The sequence below is a fragment of the Neltuma alba genome, unplaced genomic scaffold, assembly GCF_004799145.2.
Source record: "Neltuma alba isolate B1F8T4 unplaced genomic scaffold, ASM479914v2 tig00011648_pilon, whole genome shotgun sequence".
NCBI lineage: Eukaryota > Viridiplantae > Streptophyta > Magnoliopsida > Fabales > Fabaceae > Neltuma > Neltuma alba.
Window position 1 is genome coordinate 53,259 of NW_021636296.1, and position 16,372 is coordinate 69,630.

Genomic DNA, 16,372 nt, shown 5'->3' on the forward strand with positions numbered 1-16,372 from the left:
TGTCTTGATGAAGTATTCTTTCTTTCTTTTTGGGTTGTCCTCTCAATTTGGGATTTATTTCTCAATTGCTTTTACATCACTTGAGAGACTAGGATGTCGATATTGTTGTTAAGGGGAGTGCTTGAAGAATGCAAAGAAATATAATGATATGACAGTTTCCCTAAATGAGATCATCGAACACACAGATTGTTGCGTATTAAAAAAAATGTAATGCATTATCATATTGATGTGAAGCCACAAGCGGCTGTCTAAATAATCATGTAATACTTATTTTAGACAATCGTGTTATTTATAATTCTAATTATATATATGGATTTAATTATTTAAACCTAACAAAAAAAAATTGTATACGTAGATCACAAGCAAGGTCCCGAATAGAGTCAAAACTACATTGTCGAAATGTACCTATAAGGCTGCAACGATGACTGCGCTGTTGAAAAGAAACATCTATATAAATTGCTAATGGTTTTACCAAGTTGTAACACAAATAACAATGTCACTAATCTTGCTAACTTTATTCAACATCACAAATATATGCCAAGGAAGTGTAAAACCAACAAATAAAAAAGGGGTCCACTCACATGGAGATGCCAGTTGGCCTTTTTGGTTGAGGAATTTTTGGCATTCTTTTTTGTTGCAGGAATATGAGCTCATATGGGGTTCGCAAATATAGATAAAGAGTGTTTATTTAGGAGTGAGATTAAAGGTGTCCACCAAACAATGAATTGGGTAGGAGAGCCTTGCTTGAATTTGCAGATTCATGGCATAGGAAGAGATGTTAGTCTCACTCACTCACCTTCCTATCTTGCTGCCCAAGACTTGTTTAAGTATTATAATTCTTGGATGCAAAATGGGCATTCAGAAATTCAAAAAGACTGTTTGGTAATGAAATTGAATTTCCCTAAAAGAACCAACTTGGACGATGCCCTTTCACCACAGCGTCTTCATCACCATCATCGTCGTCTTTGATTTTAACCTCTCACCAGTTTTCCTGGCTGTGTTCAGCACAGTCAAAAACAATCTCTTGGTAGTTTCATTTTAATGAAATCCAAATCTCAAGTTTTTGTCATATCAACAGCTTATTATGAAGTAACTTGATGTCATCAATAAAATCTTTTTTAATTCACTTTTCATCAATGACTAACGTAATATAAATTATTTTCAACCCTCAAAAGAATCTAAAACAAAATGATTATAGTCCAACTTAGTCAATTATGGGTTTCGTCCAGGATATTATTCTTTTTGACATTTGAAGTATAAGTGCTTCAGCTATTTAAATACTAGAAGAAAAGCATTAATGTCCAAAGGGTGAAACACGCATGATTTAAATACTAGAAGGAAAATATATTTTAAAAATTACTGATCAAAGTCGTAGGCATATAGTGACATATCGAATTATCCATATTAAACTTAGATGAGAACTTAGAAAATAAGGCAGAAGGTAATGTAAGATGAGAAGGGGTTTTCAGAGCAAGAGAATGTGTTGATTCGGTTGCTTGAGATGGCCGTTAAGTAGCTTCTGGAAGTGAAAACAAAAGCTCCCGCCATATGATCCGGTCAAGTTAATTAACGGCGTTAGGCAGCAAGCAAAGCCCGCCAGCTCAACAAACAAGGTTGCAACTTGCAACATAAAAAGGGCCAACAAAAGCTGCATTCATTGCCATACAAGCCTCAGCTCCCCCTTCCTTTCCTCTTTGTACCTTGAACCTCCCAAACGCCTTCTCTTGTCTTTATGTTTCATGGAAGCATAGGAGCCCTTTCACCTTCCACCCCCGTGTCTATATTTTTAAAGGTTTTATACATTCTTCTCACTTCTCTTACTCTATTTCTCTCATATCTGTTCACCTCTGTTTCCCTTGTCTTCATTTTCAGGGCTCCTATTGCTCCATCTTCTTATCTTCCTCAAAAGCTGAATAAGGTAAGCATCATTAAATTCCTCCTCTGGCATCAACCCCCGACATTCACATCCATATTTCCCTTTATTATTATCTGATGTCTGTACTTTTAGCATATTGCATTCTTCACATTACGTGCATTGGATTTGACATTTTCAGTGAATCACTGAGTTGAGTGTTGCATAATATTGGAAGATGGGAGAGATGTCGAGCTTCCAATTGGGTGTTATTGGCGCCCTGTTTCTCTCTGTGGCCTCCTCTGTTTCCATTGTCATCTGCAACAAAGCTCTCATGAGCAATCTCGGGTTCCCTTTTGGTATTATTTGTTGCTCTCCACATGACTTGTTAATGACCGTTTGTTTAAACTTCAAAATATGAGTAGATTTTCAAGATAGTTTATAATATTTACTTGTATCTCCCTGTTCTTATAATATTATCAAATTATCTTCAGCCACAACGCTTACGAGCTGGCATCTGATGGTCACATTTTGCACCCTTCATGTGGCTCATCGCCTCAACTTCTTCGAGAGCAAGCCCATTGATATGAAGACCGTCACGCTTTTTGGCATTCTAAATGGAATCTCCATTGGCTTTCTTAACTTGAGCCTCGGTTTCAATTCCATTGGCTTCTATCAGGTTCTCTTCCCCTGTTTTAATAGTGTGAGCCGATTTTAATTGATTGAGATTCAGTAAACCAGACATGAAATGATGGGTCCAGTTGCAAGGAAGATGCATATCTTTTTAACCCCGATGATAGGGCTATTCACGTTATTTACTGTGTCCTACTGAATATATATTGATTTTACCTTTCAGATGACAAAGCTTGCAATCATACCATTCACCGTATTGCTAGAAACTCTTTTCCTCAAGAAGCAATTCAGGTAACAAGTCATGAGAACACTCGATCCGATATGGTGCTAAGTTATCCAACTATGGTCGTATTATGCTGAATGTGAAAAACCCCATCTGCTCATTGCTGCAGCCAGAAAATAAAGCTCTCTCTCTTCCTCTTGCTAGTTGGAGTTGGCATTGCCTCTGTCACAGACCTTCAACTCAATTTTGTTGGAACTATTCTTTCCCTTCTAGCTATCATCACCACTTGTGTCAGCCAAATTGTATCCTTTGGTCTTTTCTGCTTTGACTACTTTGGCTTAACTATGATATGGTTTAGACTTTTGCTTAAAGCACAGAAGAATGTTTATTCTTAACCATGTGCAAAATTCAGCTTACCAACACAATACAGAAGAAGCTTAATGTGTCTTCCACGCAACTGCTCTATCAATCTGCTCCATTCCAAGCAGCAATTCTTTTCGTTACAGGCCCTCTGGTGGATCAGATGCTCACCAAACAAAGCGTGTTTTCCTACAAATACTCTCCTATAGTCTTGGTAATATCAGATCTCAATCCTTACTTTGCAGTGTATATTAGATGATGACTAACTCGTATGATTCCCAAACTGAGTAAATATTTTTTCTTTTTGGGCTTAAGGCATTCATCATCCTGTCCTGCTTGATAGCTGTTTCTGTCAACTTCAGCACTTTTCTAGTGATTGGGAAAACATCTCCTGTAACTTATCAAGTGTTGGGTCACCTCAAAACTTGCCTTGTTCTAACGTTTGGCTACACATTGCTCCATGACCCCTTCACTGAGAGGAACATTATTGGAATACTCGTTGCCATCTTTGGCATGGGCTTGTATTCTTATTTCTGCACCCAGGAGAACAAAAAGAAACAGTTAGGCGATCATCCAATAGCATCTCAGGTACGCCACGTCCTTCCTCATCCTCTCCATCTTTTCACTTTATTCCTTTGTTGTTTTCTCTCAGCTCTAAAATTTGTTGATTTATTTCTGATTATGATGATTCTCCTCACAGGTTAAAGACAAAGATCATAGCGCACCACTTTTGGCTGGAAAAAACACGGGCCACCAAGACAAGGAAAGTCCTGATAAGAAACCGAGCAAGGATTCTCTTGTTTAGGAACATAGGCCCTTCCTGATTTATAATTTCTTATTCATATGGACGTTTTATCCAGTCTTCGATCATGAAAACGAAGAGTGTAAATCAATTTTTGTATTAATAACAAGTTCTCTGGTGTAAGTCAATGCATTTCCATTAACAACGATGTTATCCTGCACAAAATATTAACTTTCATAAAACTATATAATATTTCACGTTATATTCAAAAGGCTAGATCCCATGAAGTAATTTGACTATCCGAGTGTGAGGTTCATGATTCCCCTTAAAAAAAAAAAAACGCGTTTCAGTGCGTTCCCCACTACTACGTTTTTTCTTTTTTTCTTTTAAAAAAAAACTTCATCTCCAAAATTTGTTATTGAAATCTGAAAATGCCCTGCCTCTTGAACCGCTGAAAAGTCCAGCAAATTCACTAATATATTTGTAATGATTTACAAGCAGTTTTTTAATTATGATTTTTTGTCATCGCATACATGTATATTAATAATGTCAAACAAGCGCTAAAGTGACAACATACCAAGCGAAAACAGTGAGCTACTTTGTAAGTCAAGGAGACAACTCAAAATAAAATACTCGTATAAACTTAAATGAACAAAGGTCCCCCCCAAAAAAAAAAAAAAAATAGAAGTGACGAGCATCCACGTGCATCGCACTTTGGACTTTCCAACTTAAAAGATGGTTCCCAAATCCCACCCACTAGTCGATTCTGCTCATTGCGGTGGAGGGGTACATCGGTCATTCAATCGTCTCCGTTTCCAACAACCTCCATTTGGCGGAGGGCACCTCAGTCAAATCAAGGAAAATTTCATGCTAGTCACTGCAATGAAAACAGCGACGGATAAGACTATAAATTTACAAAATCAGATAGAACGTTTAATATTTTTTTACTGTGAAAAAACTGACGGATAAAAATGCTTGCTCACTACACTCGATACCTTGTTAGTTAGCTGGTCAAAAAAAAAAAACTTGTTAGTAATAGGATTGAAAGATACAATTTTAAATCATAGATAATTAAGTTGTAATTGCAAATTCCGAAGATGAGCTGTAAAATAAATTAAAACATGTTTTCCAAATATAATGTCAATTCAATTTCCAAATACTAATTTTAATCCTGCAAGATGCACTAATTGTTAAAAATTTATAGTTAATAGTACTTAAATAGTTTTTGGCCAACTGATAGTACTTAAATATTAAAATGCAAAGAAAATATTTATTGAGAAATTCTTAAATTATCATTATAATTAATGAGGTAAAGATTGGGCGAAAAATGGAAATCCCAAAGTCATATTGGAAATTGGTTTCATTTTTTATAATTTAAAACTCATTTTTTTAAAATGTACAGGTCAGTTGTTTGGTACTTATGATTCATCTTTCGAATTTCTTACACTTTTTGCTAGAACAATTTTTAACTTGGCCTTTAAAGATTAAAAAATATGCGGTGTTGCTAATTAAATAGGGGCATTTTTGTTCAAGTATTTTAATGTTTGATTTCACATGCGTCTAAAGGATGAATTAATTGCATTGGAGTTTTGCTACCAGCTCCACCTCGTATAACATCCCAAAGACAGTTTCGGGCGTCGAGTCGTTCGCGGCATGCTCTTTTCTCCAATTTACAATTGTACCCTTCATCTCCTTTAATGCGGGGTGGTTAACCTCCACTTCTGTGTTATTGAGGGGCCGAATGGAGGCAAAAGTCGTCATTTCCCGGGGAAGAAGGGCCCAAAAAATTTAGGGTCTTTTTCCTTTCCCGGGAAAGTATTAGTAGTGAAACGTTCGGGATCAACTAGAAGGGTTTTGGGTGGGTCCAAGTTGATTTTGAGTTTCTGTCTGGGGGAGTCCCAACATACATTTGGGAATTTATGAGCACGAGATCTCCGATTTCAATATCAGCAGGTTCATTAGCTTCTCTTTTCATATATGTCCCCTCTAATTGTGGCTTTGATTCTTGCTCTGTTCTCGTCGTTGGTCTAACCCGAGTTTTGTTGGTGCTTCCTGTGATACGTAATAACCTTTTCCTCATCCATTTGTGCTTGCAAGTCTGAAGTTTTCTGATTAGTTTGAATCCGTTTTATTCTACCTCTGTTTCTTATCAACATAGATTACTCGTTTTCGAGTTGTGTTCTGCTGGTTTGTAGTTAATTGGAACCATTTTGGATATATCTTGGTGGAAGAGGAAACTTTAGTCTGTTGTTCAGCTAATCTAATAAACTATTAATCAAGGGCTTTATAATTCAATTTTATTTGATCCTTTATCTCCTAGTTAATACTACTAGTTCTGCATCAGGTGTCTTCTTCCTTGGCTCTTGGCTCCGGAGTAGTCATTTTGTGGATGGATCCTAATCTAAAATTTTATGTCTTGTTGGTGCTTGTTGGGTTAGGTATATTATTTTTCCACTCAGTCTCTCCACTCTCTACCTATGTATTGCTTTCTTATTTTTATCTAAAATCATATTTTGGCTTAAACTTTGCTTTTTTATTTTGTGCTAGTGGATGTCTCTTTTGCAGAAACTGACTTTGGAAATTGTGAAAGAGCTGTTAGAAACTGGGCTTCCTCTTCTCTTGATAAGGAAATCAGACAAGATAAACACACACTAAGGGACTTATTATTCTTCCTACACGTCCCCAGAACTGGAGGGCGCACATATTTTCACTGGTAATTTTACTATGAAAAATGTTAAGCGTGCATTTTGTCAGATTCATTAACCTATGCTGCTGCTGGTGTATTATTTCTGCAGTTTCTTGAGAAAGTTGTATCCCAACTCTCTGGAATGTCCTCGTTCTTATGATAAGTTGCACTTTGATCCAAGGTGCGTTCTGAATTCTGTCATTCACTGGACTGCTATTGCATTTAGAGCAAAGCAGCTTTTGAAATATTATTTATTATTCAAAAAATATCGAGTAAAATAAAAATTATTTATTCCTGATCCTTTTATCCCCCCCTCCTATTTCATAAATTTGCAGAACACTTAAGTGTAGGCTATTAGCTACACATGACGACTATAGCTTGACATCCAAATTTCCAAAGGAAAGGACTTCTGTGGTTACCATACTCAGGGATCCAGTTGATCGTGTCTTTAGTACGTATGAATTTTCAATAGAGGTTGCAGCTAGATTTCTAGTGCATCCAAACTTGACATCTGCAATAGATATGGTGGCGCGCTTGCGTGGCAAGACTAAAGGAGCAAGCACGCTTGATATCTGGCCATGGAAGTATCTGGTCCCATGGATGAGGGAAGACCTATTTGCTAGGGTATATTTCTTGTTCCAGTTAGAGCAGTATTCCTCAACTTTTGCATTTTCTTTCCACGCTTCTAAATTTTTATGGATTACTTCATTAATAACATTTATTGAATATCGTATTGGATGTCCATTATCAAATAAAGGTGTTCTTTCTTACTTTCCCGTGACATTTTTATGATTGATTTTGCAACTTTAATGGACAGAGAGATGTGAGGTATGGGAGGGGACAGCAAATAACTGAGAGCAATGATTCCTATGACATGGAAGATTTTGCAATGCCATTACATGAATACATCAATCATCCAGTGGCTGAGGAAATTGTACACAATGGAGCAACATTCCAGGTATCAGCGTGCTCTTTAGAATTATGGGAACTTCTATACTTCTATTAAATCTTTTAATTGCCATATATTTTCACTGCTTTCTGAATTTATGATATGACTGAAGTTACATGACATGGAGCTTCTGTTCAGATGCCATACTACAAAAAGATGAGATGTTTTTCGGCTGCGGAACTCACCATTATTGTTGACAGATTATCAATTCTTAGTTTGTGCCATACATTATGATTTTTAATTGGATGGTATCTTGTGCATCTGAATATTTTAAGTGATAGCACCTCATTTTTAGGTAGCACAGTACTTAGGCAGTGCTGTAGGTACAGCAAGTGCATAATTTAGTAATATAGCCTGTGGGTTTAGTCTCTTAAATCCAATCCAAACACACAATTCTTTTTCTTTGCAGAATTTTCGTAGTATTGTTATCTGCTGTATTTAACAAAGAGTCTGCTATTCAATTAACAGGTTGCAGGTTTGACAAACAATTCTTACCATCCAGAATCACATGAAGTGCGCCACTGTGTACAAAAGCACAAGAGTCTTGGCAAATATGTGCTTGGAGTTGCAAAGGTATGAAATAAACTTGGGAAGTCACAGCTATTGAATTCTTTATTCTTTGGCCAACTGCATCATATAATTATTTACTGCCCTTTATTAATACTATTGTAGCATATGATTTTAAATCTTACAGAAGAGGTTGGATGACATGTTATATATTGGTCTTACTGAGGAGCATAGAGAATCTGCAACTATGTTTGCCAATGTCGTTGGTGCTCAGGTGATATCACAGATTAAGGCGCCAAATTCTAGCCTGAATAATGCCGATAACATCGGTTAGTGAGATGGAAACATTCTTTGTTTTGCTTGAGCTTTTTTTCTCTCATTCAGATGACACAGCACAGTATGTGGAACATAATTCTAAAGCCCATAATGTCTCATATATCTGCACATGTATGTTGTCACTCGTCTGGTGGCTTGGGTGTGTCGAAAATGATATTTTGCATTGAGATTTAGTAGTTATCTTGGTTTTGGATTTCTGTTTGGTTGATTATGTGCTTGTAATGCAGAACAGAGTTCATTTTCAGATTCAGAACCTGATAACAATGAACATCAGGTAAGCATCCCCTTGATGAAGTATTATGAGATTAAAGATTGAGTCAGAAAACAATTGTTACAACATCTCTTGCTGCAAGACAGAGTAGCACGTCAGACAAGGGATTGAATGAGACTGATTCTGGTGAGAACAGAGAATCAACAAAATCTGATGTAAGGCTGTTTGTTTGGTATGATATAATGTCTTATATGAACTTATTAGATAGCACCTGTCCCTTATATGTTTGACTATTACATTGATTTATCATTCATTTTAGATGACTGTGGAAAAGCTCACAGAAGCTTACGAGAGCTGTATTCATAATTTACGGAAGGCCCAGGCACAACGACGCATCTCTTCTTTAAAGAAGATTTCTCCTGTGAGCTTCTCAAAAGAGGCAAGTTACTTTTGGCTGGGTATTCTGGGCATTCCGACTCCAAACACCCCCTCCCCCACATGAGAAGAAGCAGTTTCTTAATTCGTGGTAGAATGCATTTCCCTATAATACACCTCACCAAATATAAAGTATGAGAGAGAAATTTGGGATTCATAAAGAGGAGGCCAACTATTAATTAAGGGCAAATCCGAAAATAAATTAAAATTTTGCTACAAATTAAGTTAGCTTAACCAACTTTAACTAGTTTTGGTTTGGGTGAGTAGGTATTTGTGTCTTGCATTCAAGATCAAAGGTAGTATTTTTTGTGTGTCTTATATAGTGGTCCTTTATTAATGAACCCATGTGTCCATAGTCAGTAGCGTGTGTTCAAAGCTCAAGTTCAACACAGGCTAGTAAAGTTTGGCACCTGCAACGTGTATGCTGCCTATTTATTGTTGCTGAATGACGTGGATATAATCAGATAGCAGTGTTTCTACATTAGAGCCTTTTCAGTTGTCCGAGGAACAGCTTGATAGTAATTTAATGAACTGTTTATCCATCTCAAGACTTGTGTTGGCCTTAATTATGTGCTATTAATAATAATTATTTTGTATACATATTCGCAATAAGTGGTGGAAATTCATGCTGTCTGTTGCCAGCCTGTGCTGTTCTTCAATCCCTTTTCTAATGATTTGTATGATTTCCAGGCACGACTTCAGATTCCTGAGGTAGTTCTCCAACGGATACAATATCTTAATGACCTTGACTTAGAGCTTTATGAATATGCAAGAGACCTTTTCTCCAAACAACACAAAACCATGCAGACACTGAATCAGGTATGACTTTCAATTATTGATCTAAGGAGTTCAGAGTTTCCAGTCTCCTATCTGCTGGAGGCAAAAGGATCAAACAGTGTTCTATTATGGGGTGCTGGTTCTTTCATTGTTCAGTATTACCAGCATGGTTGTATTTTTATTTCTATATGTCGGAAGGCGTATGATGGAGGACTTATCATAACATGCATTTCCCATCTTTGTGTTTATCATTGATTTATGTATTGAATTTCAGGAGAGATGGGATAAGATAGCGAGCAGTGTCTACGGCCTCACTCTCTGGACAATCCTTCCTCTGGCAATCACTTTGGCCTTCCTCCTTTTCTTGTTCCTTGTTATTGTAAATGTGAGAAGAAGAACGTTGAAGGTTAAGCTGTGAATGCCTTTAGATTATCTGATTTATCCCGGGGTTCTCAAGAGTGAGAAAACAGATACAGTGTTGCATGCGCGTCCAGCCTTGGCTGCCCGTGGCCTTAATGCCCCAACTGGTCTTTTGCAATTCTCCGATCACTGAAAGCTGAATCCTTGAGGGTCTATTGCTATTACATGCATGCTTTTAATTTAGGACAAGTATATTCTACTCTTAAAAACATTCCACTTCCAATTTTGCAAGTCAATTACTTTAAATGCTGGGCTGTGGAGAGCTTGTGTGATTTTTTGGCGCCTGAATTTGTCTTACTGTTATGGGGTTCATTGCTCTTGGTCAAAACGCTTTGTTCGCTTTCGTGCCCGACGGCCGGTAAAAGTGGGAATCAAAATACGTGATACGCGTTTGTTTTGTTTGTTTGACAAATGGTATACGCAAATGAATTTAATTTTGATTTTGGTGAGAAATAAATGAATCTAATTATTTATTCTCATCTCTGTTTTTTGGCATAAGTTATTTACTTCACATCAAATCTGAAAACTTCTGCACATCCTCCTAAGCACAGGTGATGGCTTTCCTATCGCAGGAAATTGCAGGTTGCTGGGGCCGCTCCTTTTTTTTTTTTTGGGTGTTAATTTTTAACGTTACGTAGCAAAAAATATTGATGTGATCTATTTTCGTTCGGGCAGGCCATCGATTTAAGGCCGAAAATAAAATCATAATTTAAAAAATAATAAAAATAAATAAATTGTATATTATTTTGGATTTTTAATACAAGAGTTAATTAACTAATTTAAGTAGATTGAAAAATTAGTTAAATTAATTATTTATAATAAATAGGTGTTTTTTTTAAAATATCTTACTGATCAAGTATATTAGTTAAAATCATTATTATTATAAAAATTATCTTAAAAAAATAGATAAATATAAAAGATAAATTGAATTAAAATTTATATTTAGAATCAAAATAAAATCAAATAAGTTTTTATGTTAAACTCAAGAGGCAATATAATTCTTCAAAGCGGGTCCCGCGTTAAAATATCAATGGCAAGAATTATTAATTGTCGGGGCCCATTTGCATTTCAGCCGAAAAAACAAGAGGACGAATAGAAATGTAATAATTCTCATTGGTCCGTGAAGATCGTCGGTGATCGCTCCATCAAATCTGTGTAATATATAAATCATTGATATAAATATTAATTTTTTACGAGATCCACTTATTATTTATGCCTTAAAATAATTCCCATAGATCCACATCTTGTGCCCCCATTGACATTGCCACCTCATTTGACCAAACGTCTCAATTTTATCCTCCTTCTGAACAAATTTTAATTTAACTTAATTGGCTGGGTGATGTCACCCACCGTTCACAGCAGCAATTTTACTTTCATTTTCCAGCAAAGAATAGCTGTAAGCAAATCAATCAATCACTGAAAGCTCCAAACCAGAGCTAATAATTGAATTTTCCTGTGAAATTCATTCTTCGTGGAAAATTGTGCGTGGGATTTTTAAATAGCAAAAAAAAAACCATTTTTCAGTAAAAACTTCAAAAAAAAGAAAAAGGGTGGGGAAGAGATGGAGTAGACATGGAGGAAGAATCATTTAACTGAGAGAGAAGATAAAACCCTCTCAGACACACAGCGAAAATGAGGGTTTCACTTTGAGCATTCTATCGCCACTGCCGTACAAAATGAAACCTACTTTACCAAAATCAGACACAAGGATTCAAAGGAATCTCATTCTTCTGCCATTTTAATCTTCAGGCTCAGACTTTCTTCTCTCCTCCGCTGTCTCCATGTGCTGCTAATGTGTCTTCTGCTTTCTGTGACACCATTTTCTGACATTTTCATGGCCGTCTCTCCTCACCCACCAACGTGTTTCTCTACCACCTTTTAGTCACTGAAGCAACCATGTCAGAGGTCCTAATCCCATTCTAAGCTCCACCCTTTTCTTCTTTCTTGTGTTTGATTTTGATTTTTATTTCATTTTGGTCCTTCAATGTTCAAGATATTCTGATGATTTTTTCTTGCATTCTTTGGCAACTCCGTTTCCTTTACTGTTTTTCTCGGTTCCTAGCTTGTATTTTTCGTTTTATCTGGTATGACTTTCAGAAATGGACCGATAGGCCAAGGACAAAAACTGAAAAAGGAAAAAAAAGAAGAAGGGATTTTTCCTATATTTTCCCTGCTTGTAAGGAGCAGCAGAATAATACGACATCTGAGAGTAAATTGTAGCTTGTTATGTTTGCAAATAATGCAGTGTTCTGCATATGGATTTGAGCACCTGTGCGACATTTTCTCAGCAACCAAACGTTCCACTGGATGTGTCAGTTGGTGTTTCAGGGAAATTTGCCTTCGTAGTGTTCATTCTTCAGAGCGGAAAAGGATTGTAAGCAGTGGATTGTTGTTCATTATCAGAACCCTTGAAAAGACGTTTGCTTTGAATAGTATATGAGCCTTATTTGTTTCTAGTTTCCAAACCCTATAAAACTTACTGTTTGTAGGATCCTCGATGACCCATAGTTGAGAATTTCTTTATTCTTTTGGAGATAAATTTTAGCTACTCTATAAAAACGGGCATAGAGATAATGTTGGGTTGAATTTTATGGCTTTAGAAACTATGTAGCGCTACGCTGTTAAAAAAAAGAAATTACTCCTCCGGTCTCTGCAAAATGGGTCTATATTTAGTGCAAATAGGACCGGACGAGTATTTTAACTTGGTGCTAGCAGTTAATCTAAATTGTACGCCGCATTTCTTTCCTTAAACTCTATCATTATTTCACGTGTATTTACAATTTACCATATTAAAGATCGTTTCCCTTTTCATGGTTCTTTTTTGTTGAAGTATATTCTAATTTCTTACCGTATGTGAGCAAATAATTACAGCCTCTATGTTGTATTAATAATTTAATATAATATTCTGAAACAGGACATTACAAATATGAAGGATCCTTTGTTTTTGGACAAGAGTTTCAATGGTATATCGGATGAAATCTTCGACGATGTCATAAAATTCTTTGATTTCCCGCTCGACGATGTGGAAGCTAATATTGCGGAAGAAGAAGATTGGGATGCTCAATTTAAACGCATTGAAGAGCCATCTTTTGATGTGTTCTCAGTGTCATCATCTGAATTGTGCGGTAAAACTCAAAACAATTTACACCTTGGGAGGACTTTCTCTACTGTGAGTTTTCTGCCCTCAGTAATGGAAATGACACTGTTGGATGATTTAAGCCCTGTTCTTATTTTTCCGTGACAACCGACTGCCGGATTATTTCAAAGGATCCATATTTAAGGGCGTGTTTGACTAAACAAAATGGATTGTTACTAAAATTTAGCTACATGTTTAAATTGAGGAAAGAGGAAGGAACGTTTGACTTAGATGATCAACCCTCCTTTGCTTCCCTTCTTTTCCACTGTCCTCAGTCCGGTGATAAAAGTTTCTGCACTATTTTCAATGTTTACATATCTGATGTTATAGGAAACTGTTGTCTATCAATAATTTAAATACAGAAGTAGTTGTTGGTCAAAGCATTTCTCTAATGTGCTGAATGCTATCGCCGCTGTCTCACTAAAATTTATTTTGAAAGATCTAAATAATACAAGAGAATCATCTTAAGTGCTTTTCTTTTGTATTTTCAGTATCGAATTTAGTTTTCGACTAGGCTCTTGGGTGAGCCGGCAGTAATAGAAGTGACTATAGATTATAAGATTATAACATAGCTTGAGAAACTTTTCTCAAATTTACCTCCAACTGACCAGAATGTCCTGGAAGTACTTCCATAACTGTCTGCGCCTTTATGTCATATTCATCTGTTAAATTTTCAGTTATGCAGTGGCAAGAATTCATCCGTCATAGTAGGGTTTTAAGCTGTAAGTGTTTGCTGTTTCCTTAGGAAGTAGATGATAGTGCGTGTTTTCTCTTTTGGCTCTTGTGTGCTCGTAATTGGTGGGTTACACAGGAATGAATAACCCCTTTCCTTTCTCAAAGCCCGCTTATATGTGTGGATTTAGATGGTGCTTTTGTTGAGGAGGTTGATTACAGCAGGGCAGAGGCTAAATGGCTAATCACCCTTTTAACGGAAATGTGTTACTATAGCAATAAATAAAACTAGGGAAAATATAATTTTGGGTTCTTGAATTTTTTTTCTTGATTATCGATTTAATTCATAAACTTTGACTTGGTATAACTCAATCATTATAGTCTTCTAACTCTTTACAACTTAGTCCCTATAATTTTTTAACTTGATAAACTACAAAAATTAAGTTATACCAAGTCAAGGTATAGGAACTAAATTAATAATTGAAAGAAAGTTTATGGAGTAAAAATTATGCTGTCCCTAAAAAACCATCTCCCTTCATCATCTGCCACCTCAGGACTAAGGAATTGATAATCAAAGGCTCCAAAAACCTCAATGCTAGATGAACCTATCCTAATGAGTTGCACCGCTATCTTTACAAGAAAAACCAGATTCACGAACCGATCTCCCATGATTAACTCTCTAGCCTCCCCTATTTCATCATGGAAGGGAAAATCACATTATAATTTTTCTTAGTGGGAAATGAAGCATAAGGAGAAAACAGAGAAGTTCGACTAGATGGTATGGGGTCACATCTCACGTGCTTAAGAGGGAGGAACTACCATGACGAATCACAAACTCAGATTGCATGTAGATGGAGAAGCTTCAGAACTCACATCGCCTTGGTGTTGGCATGCCTTTTAATATGATTGATTCTATTGTATATTGAATGCATGTAAATATTGGAAGAAAATACCAAGGTTCCTCATTGATAAATTTTCTACACTTGGTGGAAGATTCCTTGAAACTTTATGCACTATAAAAAATCGATACACTCTTTAGTCTAATAAAACTAATTGCTCTTGCATCTGATCCATTCTAACTTCTCCTTTTGTTGTGTGTGTGATCATTTGGTGTTGCAGCGTAAGGAGATTTCTCATGTAAAACAAATGGCAGAGGCTGCTAAGCCTAACGTCTACCTCAATAAAAAGGATCAGCCCCAGTTCCGAACCTACAGCCCAGTTTCTGTATTTGAAAGCACTACATCTTCCTCTGGTGAGAGTTCCAACTTTGATCTACCCGTCATCCCAAGGAAGCGCCCTCGAGGGAGGCGCCAGCGCCTGTCCAGCTTTGCCTCTCTATTGTCGATCCCGTTCACCTCTACATCACTGGCATTGCGAAAATCACGGAAGGGAGTTGCTGCAGGACAGTTATTAAATGGGGTGAAAAGGAAGCAGAGGAAGAAGGATTTCTCCATTCTCTCAAGTGATGTCAAGAGGAACGGATCATCATTAGGAGATTCAGGTGCCCCTAGAAAATGCATGCATTGTGAAACGATGAAGACCCCACAGTGGAGGGAGGGACCTATGGGTCCAAAGACTCTCTGTAATGCATGTGGGGTTCGATACAGGTCAGGTCGCCTGTTCCCTGAATACCGCCCTGCAGCTAGTCCCACTTTTGTACCATCTCTGCATTCCAATTCTCACAAGAAGGTCATAGAGATGAGAAACTCGGCCATGCAAGAGGCTAGGGCTTCTATTTTGGGTTTGTCATCGAATTAACCTTCCTGGAAATCATTTAGGATAGTATCTTGTCATATTTTATTGAGTGTAGTCGAAAACAGGTGCCTCTTTTTTCATTTTTCTCACCTTTTTATTATTATAACGTTGCATTGCTTAGTTTCATTTTTTCTTTTAATCATGTAAGTCAGTGGAATGTAAAAGGTGCCAGCAGCACTAGCACAGTATTTCTGCATGTTAGGCATTCCGGAAACACGTTGTCAATTTTTAGACAGAAGTAGATGGAGTACAAGTTCTTAAATTCAGACATTTGCATGTTTACCCAATATCCAAAAAAATTTTCCTGAGTCGGGTTTTGAGGGTTCACCAGAAATAGAACATGTTTTCAGACTTAGAGGGTGTTTATAGAGATATTTTGTCAACAATAAAGTTTTTACATTGGTGGCAAGGTTTGAACTTATGATTTTGCAAGTTATAAGTGGATTTTTAACTAATTAGACTAATTCTTGGTTGTTATCTAATAGACCTCAATGGCATAAAATGCTCCCGATGCTTTGTTTTGTGGGCTTTGCCTTCTCTTTTGTTCCTTCATTTTCCCCATTCTCCTCCTAGCCTAAATGCGAACAACCCACCTCAATACAAAGCAACTGGACATTTATAATATTGCACCATATACCAGAGGGCGAAATATTTCTTATAAAAAAAAAAGGTTATACA

At 36.7% G+C, this 16,372-nt stretch overlaps 3 protein-coding genes and 1 long non-coding RNA gene across 9 annotated transcripts; 3 read left to right on the plus strand and 1 right to left on the minus strand.

Annotated features, from left to right (window-relative positions):
- Window positions 1–15: 15 nt before the first annotated feature.
- Window positions 16–15,495, minus strand: LOC114716217 (uncharacterized). The gene is made up of 3 exons (XR_003737606.1): window positions 15,419–15,495; window positions 15,181–15,182; window positions 16–88 (listed from the first exon to the last, which is right to left on the minus strand). It is a non-coding gene; the product is annotated as an uncharacterized LOC114716217 (long non-coding RNA).
- Window positions 1,689–4,018, plus strand: LOC114716212 (UDP-xylose transporter 1). Of its 2 annotated transcripts, XM_028901180.1 has the most exons (9): window positions 1,689–1,792; window positions 1,873–1,918; window positions 2,055–2,211; window positions 2,347–2,531; window positions 2,709–2,776; window positions 2,878–3,010; window positions 3,121–3,282; window positions 3,384–3,656; window positions 3,769–4,018. In XM_028901180.1, the coding sequence occupies exons 3-9, from the start codon at window positions 2,091–2,093 to the stop codon at window positions 3,871–3,873; spliced, it is 1,047 nt and encodes a 348-aa protein (XP_028757013.1). In that variant the 5' UTR covers window positions 1,689–1,792; window positions 1,873–1,918; window positions 2,055–2,090; the 3' UTR covers window positions 3,874–4,018. The 2 variants fall into 2 exon arrangements, with proteins under 2 accessions (XP_028757013.1, XP_028757012.1); XM_028901179.1 differs by lacking the exon at window positions 1,689–1,792 and having other exon boundaries at window positions 1,805–1,918.
- On the plus strand, window positions 5,508–10,459 carry LOC114716210 (protein-tyrosine sulfotransferase). 5 transcript variants are annotated; one of them, XM_028901176.1, is made up of 13 exons: window positions 5,508–5,763; window positions 6,155–6,248; window positions 6,376–6,523; window positions 6,606–6,677; window positions 6,832–7,120; window positions 7,314–7,454; window positions 7,914–8,018; window positions 8,140–8,281; window positions 8,516–8,562; window positions 8,646–8,714; window positions 8,819–8,938; window positions 9,625–9,753; window positions 9,986–10,459. In XM_028901176.1, exons 2-13 carry the CDS (start codon window positions 6,200–6,202, stop codon window positions 10,127–10,129), a joined length of 1,455 nt encoding a protein of 484 aa, XP_028757009.1. In that variant the 5' UTR covers window positions 5,508–5,763; window positions 6,155–6,199; the 3' UTR covers window positions 10,130–10,459. The 5 variants fall into 5 exon arrangements, with proteins under 5 accessions (XP_028757009.1, XP_028757007.1, XP_028757011.1 ...); XM_028901174.1 differs by having other exon boundaries at window positions 5,509–5,763; window positions 6,358–6,523; XM_028901175.1 differs by lacking the exon at window positions 5,508–5,763 and adding an exon at window positions 5,791–5,871 and having other exon boundaries at window positions 6,358–6,523.
- Window positions 11,676–15,983, plus strand: LOC114716213 (GATA transcription factor 11). The gene is made up of 3 exons (XM_028901181.1): window positions 11,676–12,036; window positions 13,046–13,300; window positions 15,059–15,983. Exons 1-3 carry the CDS (start codon window positions 12,028–12,030, stop codon window positions 15,695–15,697), a joined length of 903 nt encoding a protein of 300 aa, XP_028757014.1. The 5' UTR covers window positions 11,676–12,027; the 3' UTR covers window positions 15,698–15,983.
- The last annotated feature ends 389 nt before the right edge of the window (window positions 15,984–16,372 follow it).

Bases quoted from the DNA above. Each gene is read 5' to 3' on its own strand.
- LOC114716212 (XM_028901180.1), top strand. From the start codon at position 2,091: ATGGGAGAGATGTCGAGCTTCCAATTGGGTGTTATTGGCGCCCTGTTT. The intron at 2,212-2,346 runs GTATTATTTGTT...AATTATCTTCAG, and splicing joins CAATCTCGGGTTCCCTTTTG to CCACAACGCTTACGAGCTGG. The intron at 2,777-2,877 runs GTAACAAGTCAT...TCATTGCTGCAG, and splicing joins TTCCTCAAGAAGCAATTCAG to CCAGAAAATAAAGCTCTCTC.
- LOC114716210 (XM_028901174.1), top strand. From the start codon at position 6,200: ATGGATCCTAATCTAAAATTTTATGTCTTGTTGGTGCTTGTTGGGTTA. The intron at 6,524-6,605 runs GTAATTTTACTA...TTATTTCTGCAG, and splicing joins GGGCGCACATATTTTCACTG to TTTCTTGAGAAAGTTGTATC. The intron at 8,715-8,818 runs GTAAGGCTGTTT...CATTCATTTTAG, and splicing joins GAGAATCAACAAAATCTGAT to ATGACTGTGGAAAAGCTCAC.
- LOC114716213 (XM_028901181.1), top strand. The intron at 13,301-15,058 runs GTGAGTTTTCTG...TTGGTGTTGCAG, and splicing joins TTGGGAGGACTTTCTCTACT to CGTAAGGAGATTTCTCATGT.